The following is a 12,826-nucleotide window of genomic DNA, read 5'->3' as shown; positions in this document are numbered from 1 at the left end:
ACCCAGGCATGTGCCCTGACTGCAAATCAAACCAGTGACCCTGTGGTTCACAGGGCAGTGCTTAATCCACTGAGCCACACTAGCCAGGCCTCACAGGATGCTTTGATGATCTGTATTTCTATGGTGTTAGTTGCAATCTTCCTCTTTTATTTCTGATATTATTTCTTTGGTTTCTCTCTTCCTCTCTCATTTTAACTTGACAAGTCTGAGTGGAGGTTAACTTTGTTTTTTAAAGATTTTATTTATTTATTTTTAGACAAAAGGGAAGGGAGAAAGAAAGAGAGGGAGAGAAACATCAATGTGTGGGTGCCTCTCATGTGGCCCCAACTGGGGACCTGGCCTGCAACCCAGGCATGTACCCTGACTGGGAATTGAACCAGTGACCCTTTGGTTTGCAAGCCAGCCCTCAATCCACTGAGCCACTCCAGCCAGGGCAAGTTTTGTTAATTTTATTTATCCTTTTAAGAACCAGCTCTTCCTTGCATTCATCTTTTTTTACTGGTTTTTATTTTTGTCTCTATTTTATTTATCTCCACTCTGATCTTTATTATGTCCCTCCTTCTACTTACAGTGGGTTTTGTTTGTATTTCTTTTCCTAATTCCTGTAGGTGCAAAATTAGAGTGTTTATTTGGGATATTTCCTGCTTATAGAGGTAGGCTTGCATAGTTATGAGCTTCCCTCTTAGAACTGCTCCTGCTGTATCCCATAAATTTTGGCAAGATGGCTATCTTCATTTGTCTCAAGGTAGTTTTTGATCTCCTTGACCCATTGGCTATTTAGTAGCATCTTGTTTAATCTTGACATATTTGAGAGAGGTGTTTTTTTTTCAGTTTTCTTCCTGTTGTTGGTTTCCAGTTTTATGGCATTGTGATCAGAAAATATGCTTGATATAATTCAGTCTTCTTGAGTTTATTGAGGTTTGTTTTATGGCCTAATAAGTAGCCTATCCTGGAAAAATGTTCTATGTGCACTTGAGAAAAAATGTATAAACTGCAGTTTGGGGATGAAATGTTCTTTAAGTGTCTATTAAGTTGGACTGGTCTAATGCAGCACTTAAACCCATTATTTCCTTATTAGTTTTCTGTGTGAATGACCTCTCCTTTGAGAGAAGTGGGGGTATTAGTGTGTTACTATGAATTTCTGCCTTTATATCCATTAATGTTTGCTTCATATCTTTGGGTGCTGCTATGTTGGGTTCATAGATATATACAATTGTTATATCCTCTTCTTGGGTTGACCTCTTTGCCATTATGTAATTTCCTTATTTGTATCTTTTTACATTCTTTGTTTTAATGTGTATTTTGTCTGATATGAGTATTGCTGCTCCAGCTTTCTTTTCATTTCCATTGGCATGCAATGTCTTTTTCCACCCCTTCACTTTCAGTCTGTGTATGTCTTTTGCTTTAAAATGAGTCTGTTATCAACAGACTATAGAGAAATTTTATATTTTTTATCCATTCTGTTATGCTATGTCTTTTGAGTGGGGCATTATTCCATTTACATTTGAAGTAATTATTGATAGGTATATGCTTATCACCATTTTGTTCATTGTTTTTGGTTGTTCTTCTCTGTTCCTTTCTTCTTCTCTTGATGTCTTTCTTTTGACTTTCTGGCTTTCTTTATTTTTCCCCCAATTTTTAGTTTCCTCTCTTTGCTCATTCCCTCTTCTTTGCCTTCCTGGGTCTTCCCAGCTCTCCTCAGATCCCTCCCCTCTCAGCTCTGTGATCTACTCTCTCCTGTCTGGGCACCAGTCACCAGTCGAAGTTCCCAAGAGCTTGGCAGGCAAACATGTTATTGCCATTGTGGAAATAGAATGAAAACCAGTCAAATAAAACTAAAACATTAGAAGGAAAAGATAAATTGGTTATTTGGCCATCTGGTTTCCAGTGAATATGTCATTTTGAAAATTGGCCTGCTTCCACAGTAAAAAGGCCAAAAATTGAGTGATTATAAAATTATGATCCAACTTGGGACACTGTTGAGAGTGAAGGAAGTATTCTCGGTGATTACACAGGGAGAACAGACATGAGGCTTCTGCATCAAAGGACAGCCTGCAGCATACCAGGGAGGCCACTGATGCAGAGAAGCATTAGACAGGGTTTGAAGGACATGCAGCTTCCTAGCCTCCATCTGACTCTCATGAAGGTGGGTGCTCTGTTTCCCTCCCACTGGGTCATGAACTCCTAGGAGCCAGGGCTGTGTCCAGGCCCCACTCAGAATGCAGCAGGACATCTCACCCAGTGCTCAGTGTACCCTGGACCTTCAGCAGGTGTGAACTGACCTGCGGGGCAGATCAAGAACAGGTGTGGACTATGGAGTGTGGAGAGCCAACTTGGCCAGTCACAGGTGGAGACACCATGAGGGCCCTGGGGGTGACTGGGGAAGCGTGGAATTGGTCTGAGTGGAGGTAGAGCCCACAGAGACTTGTTCCCATTTCTGTGCCCTGGCTGCCCTGTGGCCCTCCCCTGACCAGGTTTCCTCACAGGGTCTCCACAGGGCCTACTTCTGGTTCTGTCCCCAAGGTTCCTGTTGGAGTCTCTTTAATTGTAATCTTGGGAGCTCCTGCTTCAGGGCTGAAGTCTGGGGGCTCTCCTGGGAAGGGACAGCTTTACCTTCCTCACTGCTGCTCTGTGTTAGGTACCTTAATGGGCAGTGGGAGACAGGTCTGCAGGCTGAGCTGAGAGGCATCCTGTGGCAGGTGGATAGGCACTGGTGGGTGCAAGGGATATGTGGGTGCTGGATCTGAGCCCATCTTCCCACCACCATCCCCTTGACTTAGTCTCTGATCTCTCTCTCCCCATTTTGCTGAGAGGAGGCTTTTGTCTGTCTGAGCCCCACTGAACTAGAGAGTCACAAGGAGGTTAAGAAGTAGGGGGCTAAGGAGGGAGGTCAGAGCTGGAGCAGCATCTCCCTATCCCCTCTGTCCCCTCTGATCCTGTGAGTGAGGGAGGATGGAGTGACGGTCATCCCAGAAACTCCTCTACAGTGTAGCTGTTGAGTCACCTTTCCTCCAGAGAACCTGTCCTGAGGTGAGTGTGTGTTGTTTTCTCGTCACCCCTCTTATCCCTTCCTTACAGTTCCACTTACTGATTTCTGGTTTGTGTCTTCATTTCTATTTATTTATCAGCATTTCTTCTTCATCCTAATGTCTACTTCCTTCAGCGTTTCTTTGGTGAGGTTGTGTGTATGTATATCACTCATGGTTCAATATAGGAAGGAGTCGAACAGTGAACCCCTTTTGGGTTGTGAACAAGTTCTGCAATGAACAAGTCCAAGCTCTTTTAGCTCAGAAATTGAGGTTGCAGATGCATGTCAGTTAATGATTCATTATTCTATTTAGTGAACACATGTTGATGTAGGAACCTGGGGCGTTTGAGAGAAGTTTTCTATGACACCAGGAGATCTGAAGTCAGAGGGAGCCATGTAGGTAACTGGGGGAGGAACACGCCATTGTGAGGGAAGGGGAAAGGTCCTAAGCTAGGATTGTGTCTGTTCTGCTCCTGTAATTGAGCACCCTGAGGGAGAAGAGAGGCAGAAGCCTTTGTCCCAGCCTTGGGTGTGGGAAGGGCAGCCATGGCACTGGGTCAGTTGTGGTCTTGCATGGCTGGGGGGGCTTGTAAGGACTTGGCCTTGCCCTAAGTGGGGTAGGAACCAATGGCATAGCTAGAGCACAAGAGTGACATCATCTGCCTTGAACTTCAGATGAGGCTAATCCTCCTGCTGCTGGGTGGAGAAGCAGGCAGCCCCATTTGAGAATGCTGGGAACTGTAACTGCACCCATGGAGAGCGCTCTCAGGTCACAGAATGTGAGGTGGGAGGCCACAGGGAAAGAGATCACCTGGCATAGGGTCAGCTGGGGGCCCCTTCATTGCAGAAGCAGGTTTGAGCTGAGCCCCTGAGAAACAATGGCATTATGACAAAAGGAGTTTGGAGGAAAATATGCTGGATGAATGGAACAGCATGAGCAAAACCAAAAGGGGCAAACAGAAGTCATTTTTGGCGAGCTGCAGCGGTCAGTTCAGGTGGAGTGTGAGGCTTATTTAGAGGAAGGGAGAGCAGACCATTCAGGGACATCAATCGATTAGAGGTGGAGTTCTGCTCAGTTTCATGCAGTGTAGTGATCCACAGAGAGACACTCTGTGCGGTACCCAGGGAGGTACCCAGTCAGGGCTATTGCATGAACACTGGCAAAACAGTAATGATCTGAATACAGTGGCAACTCCTGGGATGAAAATAGAGGCTGTTGTAAGAAGCAGTGTTCTCCATAATGTGCAAATCAACAGGACCAGGAAATTGTTTGATACAGAATGCAGAGAGTATCCAAGTAGGGTCACTTTGAACATGAATGGTTGGGACAGTAACGTATTTTTTTTTAAAAGAGATGCAAATAGAAAATATTACTTTTCTGGTAAACACATGCAAGAATTGTTCTTTCCTGTTTGGGGTGTCAGGAAGACATGCAATTATATATATTCCTCAAGAAATTGGCAATTTGGGGATGGTTCTGGGCCTGGGGAGGAATGTTAGGATCTGACAGAGATTCTGGAGTTATTTGGAGACAAGTGGGCAGATGGAGTCTCTGGCTCGTCCACCTCAGCTTCCTGATCATCTCCAAGAGGTCTTTCCCTGAGTATCACAGGGTCAGAAATGTAATTGTAACTTGCATCTAGGTTTGGGGGTCCCGTTTATACTAAACAACTCACAAGGTAGGAATATAATAACTACAAGTGATCAAATATTCATCTGTGATTTTAAAAGATACAGACACATATTAATTTTTTTAAGAGTTTATATGAGCAAAAATAAATTCCAATCAGGCTACATCAAATTAAAAGTGATTAGGAGAGCTCCACAAACCAGGGAAAAGACTTTTATAGAGAAAAGGCAGGAGACAAGCAAGGACATTATTTAATTGGCTCTATGTAAGCCTTTGACTTACTGGGAAATCTTAGCTGTTGTTTGTGCATTGATACATTGGTCTTGAGACATTTACAGGCTGAGGTTTGGATTTGCTTTGTAGGCTACTAAGGCATTGCAACCATTCATCCTAATTGCCTCCTTGTTTAATGAATAGTAACAAGCGCCCTATATCTGACAGGAAACCTGTTCCGTGTTGAGCAAAAGGATCTCCAGTTTTTAAGAGTCCATATTATGGATCAGAAGGCTGCTGGGTGAGCCAAGAATCAGAAAAAAGGAAATTGGAAACACCTAACCAAGAATTTCTCCAAAATAAGGTAGCTTTCCCTTCTAAGGATATTTTTGCCCCACAACAGCTTAATATAACTTAAAGTGTTCACAGCTTAGATTCCAAAAGCCACTTCTCAAGTCTCGGTCCTACATTTACTAGCCATGTAGCTTTGGATAATGCAGCCAACTCCTCGATTTCCTCATTTGTAAAAGATGGTCTATTTTAATAATCTCACTGTACCTTCTTTATGGTTGACTATAAGGTCAAATTAAAAATAGATGTGAATGTCATATTATTTTATTTTTTTAAAAGATTTTATGTATTTTTAGAGAGAGGGGGAAGGGAGGGAGAAAGAGAGACAGAGAAACATCAATGTGTGATTGCCTTTCACACCCCCCCCCCCACTGGGGGGTGCCATATGCCCTGATTAGGGATCGAACCAGTGACCTTTGGTTCACAGGCCAGCACTCAATCCACTGAGTTACACCAGCCAGAGCTATTTCAACCAACTGAATTTACCTGGCACTAGGTCAGGCAGAGGGCCCTGCCTCTTCTCAGCAGATGAGAAATAGGCTGACAAACTCCACATGTTTGATTTGTTGTTTTCTAGGCAACTTGCAAAAAGCCATCTTTCTTATCTGTAAAATCAGGCTCTGGTTCCCTTTCATATAACATATTTAGAAAAAATTCTTGGCCAAAATCAAGAGAAACACTTTTCATTGGCATGGTCCCAGTAAGTTAATTGAAAAATTTATAAGACAAATAATAAATGTTTCATTAGATAATTAGATATTTTCTAATATCTTCATTAGGAAGATATTAGAAAAATTTTTATAAAGAAGGCTCTTTGGCCCTGACTGGTGTAGAGCATTGTCTCATTGACCAAAAGGTCACAGGTTTGATTCCCAGTCAGGGCACATACCTAGGTTGTGGGTTCCATCCCAATTGGAGCATGTGCAGGAGGCAACTGATCGATTTTTCTCTCTTGCATTGATGTTTCTGTCTTTCTCCCTCCCTTCCCCCTTCTCTCTCTCTCTAAAATCAGTTGGCATGTCCTTGGGTAAGGTTTTAAAAAAAGGCTCTTTTGTTTCTATTACAGATAACTTACTAAGCAGGTATTACTTGTATGTAACATCTACTTATCAGCCAACATCTACTGAGTTTGTGTCCTGGGTTTTTTTGTTTGCTTGTTTGTTTTAGAAAATAAAAACTTTATTTTTTTTCAAGTTTATAAGATATTGCCCATTACATATGACATTATGGTCAAAGATTCTACAGCCACCAATGCCCATAGTCATGTAAATATATCCAATTCAACCACTGCCTTTTCCTGCTAAATGAGGCATGTGTACTCCAGAAGTTCAGGTTTTGAGCAGAAGTTGTCCTTAACGGGGTGGCTCTGTCAGTGTATTAGGAACTAGCTAATGAGCCTTGCTTGCTAGAGCTGTCTGATTCAGAGGAGAGGAAAGAACAGAGGGCCTGCTGTGTCCCTGGGGTATTTTAAAAGTAGCCATATAATTGAAGACCATACTACTCTTGAGGATTGGACACCAAATCATTGCTTCTCCCTATTAACGCTGCATCTTTTTAGTCAAACCTAACATGAGTGACAGCACTGGCATCCAATTATAACTGTTCCTTCTCATGGGAGGTACTAGAGAACACTTCTTTATCTACCTTATAAATATAACAGAGTGGCTAGCCAGCTAAAACTCTCAGAACATAGAGAAATGTGTACACTAAAGAGCAGCTCATGCTTCATTTTCTTTCCTTCCCTTTCTATAACACACATAAATGGTCCCTTGACTGAACTGTCCAGCCCTGTTGGAGGTAATTCACCAAGTCTGTGTCATATCATAAAAGACTCAATATCATATGATAAAGCCAAGACATCGCTTGCAGAAAGGTCTTATCACATAAAATAACTCAGTTCCTACTCTTCTTGGTAAGAATACTCACCAATAAAAATACATGGACTGGTCTATGAACTACCAGGGCTCCTACTGCTGAATCACAGAGATATGAAGTAGAACCCTCTTCATGTCCCAAAGTATATGGTGTTGAGGCCTCATGAGTGACAAACAAAACAGCTGGCAGAAGGTTGAATGCAGAAGTCAATGAGAAATGAGTCAAGCCATGACCGGTGTGGCTCAGTTGCTTGGAGCATTGTCCTACAAAGGGAAAGGTTGCTTGTTCAATTCCCAGTCAGGGCATTTGTGTGGGTGTGGGTTCAGTCCCTCATCAGGGCATATTAAAGAGGCAACCAATCTATGTTTCTCTCTCACATTGATGTTTCCCTCACTCTCTTTTGTCTCCCTTCCCCTTCTCTAAAAATAAATACATAAAATGATTTAAAAAATAGAAGTGCAAGTTAATCCAATATGTTTGTTCATGTTCTCAGGTGACCAGGAACAATCACTGAGTCATGGGCATGTGGTTGAATGAGTCCTGCACAGATGACTTCATCCTCTCAGGCATCTTTTCCCACAGCCCAGCTGACCTTGCCCTCTTCTCTGTGGTCATGGTGGTGTTCTCAGTGGCCCTCTGTGGAAACGTCCTCCTCCTCACTCTCATCAGCATAGATGCTCGACTTCACACACCCATGTACTTCTTCCTCAGTCAGCTCTCCCTCATGGATCTCATGTTGGTTTGTACCATTGTGCCAAAGATGGCAGCCAGCTTCCTGTCTGGCAGGAAGACCATCTCCTTTGTGGGCTGTGGCATACAAGCTGGCCTTTTTGTCTGTCTCGTTGGATCAGAGGGGCTTTTGCTGGGGCTCATGGCTTATGATCGCTATGTGGCCATTAGCCACCCACTGCACTATTCCACCCGCATGAGTCAGAGGGTCTGTCTCCAGATTGCTGGTAGTTCCTGGGCCTTTGGGATGCTAGATGGTTTGATCCAGATGGTGGTAGCAATGTCCTTCCCCTACTGTGGCTCGAGGGAACTGAACCACTTCTTTTGTGAAATGCTATCCTTGTTGAAGCTGGCCTGTGTCGACACCTCACTTTTTGAAGCCCTGCTCTTTGTTTGCTGTGTGTTCATGCTGCTCCTTCCCTTCTCCATCATTGTGGCTTCCTATGTTCGCATCCTGGGGGCCGTGCTCCATATGCACTCTGCTCAGGCTGGTAAAAGAGCTCTAGCCACCTGTTCCTCCCACATGACAGCTGTCTCCCTCTTCTATGGGGCAGCCATGTTCATCTACCTGAGGCCTAGGCGCTACCGGACCCCCAGCCATGACAAGGTGGTCTCTATCTTCTACACAGTCCTTACCCCTATGCTCAACCCCCTCATTTATAGCTTAAGAAACCGGGATGTGATGGGGGCCCTGAAGAAGGGGCTGGACTGTTGCAGGAGCGACAGCCAACAATGAATGGCCAGGGCATCCTGTGGCAGGTGCCACCATGTCTTGGTTACAGAACATTGGCAAGTCACTCACCTTTTGTAAGTGTTGTTTCCTTATCAATAAATGGGAATAATGACACCTGCCCTGCCTCACAGGGACTCTCCTAGGGATGACTACATGGAACTCAAATGGCTAACAGAGAAGCAATGCATTGCTATTGTCATTAATCCCCATTTATGGAGTCCTTGAAGTGAATTCACTCTATGTCTTAACTGTTCTTTTTTGTGACTATTTTATTGAGTGTTTATGAAGCGTGGGGCACTGTCCTCGTTCCTTTACATGCTTGTATATTATTTATTGATGATTCAGCATAATAATCATGGGTATCTGAATTCTAGATGGCAGCAATTATCTTTATAATTCTTCCTGAGTAGGTCCTAGCTTCTTTCTTTGAGTCAATGAAGACTTTATAAAGCTCCTTCTATGGAATAAAAAATATACCCCTACTATTTAGAAGTACCTCTGCACAGGTAATACCTTTTTATTTGCATAATATCAATACCTGGCCCTGTGCCTTATAAGTAGAAGTTGCTCAGTGAAAACCCTGTTAAATGAATGCGAGAGGATGCATCCAATGAGGTAAAATATACAAAACATTTTTAAAGCACTGTATGTGTTCACATGGCAAATTTGCTGTAACAGCTGTGATTCACTTTAGTACTTCAAGTTCTACATAGTATTCTGCTTGGAGGATGTAGATTAGAACAGAAATAAAAACAGAATTTGAGCCATTATTTTAAGACCTATGTATATCAGTCAGGATCCAGTAAGGAAAACACCACATCAAATATTCTAACAGAGAAAATATAATGTGAAGAGTTGCTAACCATATGCTTGAGAACTGAAATAGCATAAGAACACTAAGGGTTGCAGAGAAAAAGACCTGCAGAATGAAGCTACTGTTTCTAGGGCTGGGAATCTGAAGGGAGAGGTTCAGATTAGTGAAACCTGGAGTCTTGGCACCCCAGCATCAGAGGAGGAGACACGGTCCAGCTGGTGCCTGAAAGGGGTGTCAGTGAGGGTTGCCCAGGCTTCTGAGAAGGTTGCACAGCCCGGGCTTACAGTGGGTTCTAGAGCCCAAAGGAAGAAGAGGGGCCTGCAGAGCTGGGTGTCAGGCTTGTGACAAGTGGGTGCTGTGTGGTTGGTTCAGTATCCCAGGAGTTCAGAGGTCATTGTCTGTCCTCAGATGGCTGAAGAACAGGTGCAGGTCAGCCAGGGTTTGTTCCTCTGAAGGACAGGAGGAAACTGGTGATGGGAGAGTGAAGACAAAATCTGCAAAGTGGAACCAATGGCCAGAGTGAAGAACATTTCTGAGATGATTTTGATGGAGAAATGGGAAATCAAGAAGGAGTTTGTTTTCTCTCCCCTCTTCTGGGCTTTCTGTCTACTCCTGTGCCTTGTTGGCAGATGCTTCTGTCAACCTTGGCCAAGCAGGCCCTGCATCTCAACTGGAGTGCAAGTGTTTGGGCCTGGAACTGAGGGAACAGCCTAGAAATTGTACCATCCACCCCTTTGGCTGCTCAGCAGCCACATCATTTTATCTGTATTTGAACTCCATACAGGGCAGCAGCAGCATAACCACGTGTAACCATTCTTCATACTCATGGCACCTTATTGGTCACAGTGTCCATGTGTGGGAATGATGTTCCTTATACCTCATCTCTGAGTATGAGCCCCACCTACACTCAGGGTGTAAGGGAGAAAAGGAAGGATGACAGAGAAGAGCCAGTTAGCTTATGTACATGGACACTCACACGTACACACGCACACCAATTGATCATGATGCCAGACTTGATGTTTCTAACTTTCTTCTTCTACTTCCCATTCCCTGTTTCCTTTGCCCTCTGCTAAAACCTCATTTGTTGGGGATAATTTAGCTGTTGATGTAATGTAAATCTTTATTCCAAAAGTGTCTGAATACTCAATGGAATTTCCTTTGGTTGGTTGCCACACATTTCCATTATCTTTTACCCTTGGACATGGAAGCACTTGGAGAACTGCTTGCCTCAGGAAATAGCCCTTCTGCTTACAGCTGCCCAATTTTGTCTTGGTCATCTTATCAGTCACTCCATCCCACTCCCAAAAGCTGCTGTCTTATGTGCCTGTTGGTTCCCTGGCCTGAGGAGTCCAAATGACCAGGTGAAGCTTCAAGGTCTTATTGGATGGAACATTGTAATATGGTTATGGAAGAAATAGCAACACATATTGATCACTGGATCAAAGTACATACTACATTCTTTGAACTAGAACCCCACATTTTCAGGGGTTTGTTGCTGAACTGATACCATAAGTGAGTTAGTATTATAGCCAAGGCTGACTGCATCTGGGTGATGAAATCTATTTAAGACCTGTCAGTTCTGTGGACACACACCCATCATTGCCCTTCTTTAGCTTCAAAACAAGTTCCTGGCTCCAAAGCCATGCTGTACAGAATACTGTGAGGATGTCCCAGGCATTCTGTCAGTGCATGGGTGGGTGTGCTGCAGAAACATGATGGGCAGTGCAAGGAGATTTATCTGCAGAATAGATGTCTATATTCCAGTGAAATCAAAGTGCTACCTCACCCATGATAAAAGGGATCAAATGCAATCAACTATTTATAGGTGATAGTGATTCCCTAAGGAAAGGCACCATGTTGAAGCTCAAAGTTAATTTCTGCTCATACTACAGCATAGGGAATATAGTCAATAATATTTTAATAACTATGGATGGTGCCAGTTGTGTACAGGACTTGTCAGGGTGTTCACTGTGTAAGTTATATAATGTCTATTCACTGTCTTGTACACCTGAATATAATATAATATTGCATGCCAATTGTAACAGAAATTTTTAAGAAAATTTTAAATTAGTGTCTGCTAATGGAAGCCTAGCACAAAGTGGTAGTAGCAAGCAGGTCAGTATAGTGAGGATGAGTCCATGTTGATATGCCTGTGCATAATCTCTGTTCCTAGCACCATTGTCCCCTACTACCTAGTCCACTGAAAAAGCACCAGAGTGGCCCATAGAATGTAGCCTAGAAAATGTTAGGAGAATCAAGATCTGTAGACTGCATTGCAGAGCAGAAGAATCGATGTAATTTGAGACAAGATTGTAAAGAGCACTGTTGGACCTGAAAGGTAAGCAAACTCCTTAGATTGGTCCTTGCAAGTTGTTAGAGAGAAAAAGAATGTTCTAGGTCAATAGCTGCATACCAGGAGTCAAGGGCTATGTGATTTATTCCAGTAAAGTTGACACATGGTTAACAGCCTCTATGGTTAGAGTTATCATCTGTTTAATTTTATAATAATCTATAGGATCTTTTAAAGATTCTTTTTCTTCTTTAAAGAACAAAAAGATGTTCATATTTCAACTTTATGGTGGGGCTTAGTCAAGGGGATGGTGGTGGGCTGATGGGCTCAGATCCAGCACCCACATATCCCTTGCACCCACCAGTGCCTATCCACCTGCCACAGGATGCCTCTCAGCTCAGCCTGCAGACCTGTCTCCCACTGCCCATTAAGGTACCTAACACAGAGCAGCAGTGAGGAAGGTAAAGCTGTCCCTTCCCAGGAGAGCCCCCCAGACTTCAGCCCTGAAGCAGGAGCTCCCAAGATTACAATTAAAGAGACTCCAACAGGAACCTTGGGGACAGAACCAGAAGTAGGCCCTGTGGAGACCCTGTGAGGAAACCTGGTCAGGGGAGGGCCACAGGGCAGCCAGGGCACAGAAATGGGAACAAGTCTCTGTGGGCTCTACCTCCACTCAGACCAATTCCACGCTTCCCCAGTCACCCCCAGGGCCCTCATGGTGTCTCCACCTGTGACTGGCCAAGTTGGCTCTCCACACTCCATAGTCCACACCTGTTCTTGATCTGCCCCGCAGGTCAGTTCACACCTGCTGAAGGTCCAGGGTACACTGAGCACTGGGTGAGATGTCCTGCTGCATTCTGAGTGGGGCCTGGACACAGCCCTGGCTCCTAGGAGTTCATGACCCAGTGGGAGGGAAACAGAGCACCCACCTTCATGAGAGTCAGATGGAGGCTAGGAAGCTGCATGTCCTTCAAACCCTGTCTAATGCTTCTCTGCATCAGTGGCCTCCCTGGTATGCTGCAGGCTGTCCTTTGATGCAGAAGCCTCATGTCTGTTCTCCCTGTGTAATCACCGAGAATACTTCCTTCACTCTCAACAGTGTCCCAAGTTGGATCATAATTTTATAATCACTCAATTTTTGGCCTTTTTACTGTGGAAGCAGG

The 12,826-nt window shown here is 43.9% G+C and overlaps 1 protein-coding gene across 1 annotated transcript; it reads left to right on the top strand.

The window, feature by feature from the left end:
- The first annotated feature begins 7,614 nt into the window (after nucleotides 1–7,614).
- LOC123812996 (olfactory receptor 2V2-like) lies at nucleotides 7,615–8,562 on the top strand. Its single transcript, XM_045829966.1, has one exon. It carries the CDS (start codon nucleotides 7,615–7,617, stop codon nucleotides 8,560–8,562), a length of 948 nt encoding a protein of 315 aa, XP_045685922.1.
- Nucleotides 8,563–12,826: the final 4,264 nt, after the last annotated feature.

The sequence above is a fragment of the Phyllostomus hastatus genome, unplaced genomic scaffold (genome assembly GCF_019186645.2).
Source record: "Phyllostomus hastatus isolate PE091 unplaced genomic scaffold, TTU_PhHast_1.1 phas_contig_150, whole genome shotgun sequence".
Lineage (NCBI taxonomy): Eukaryota > Metazoa > Chordata > Mammalia > Chiroptera > Phyllostomidae > Phyllostomus > Phyllostomus hastatus.
Note: the sequence above shows the minus strand (reverse complement) of the source record. Positions and strands in the feature narration are given on the sequence as shown.

Excerpts from the sequence above, each read along its gene's own strand:
- LOC123812996 (XM_045829966.1), top strand. The coding sequence starts at position 7,615 with ATGGGCATGTGGTTGAATGAGTCCTGCACAGATGACTTCATCCTCTCA.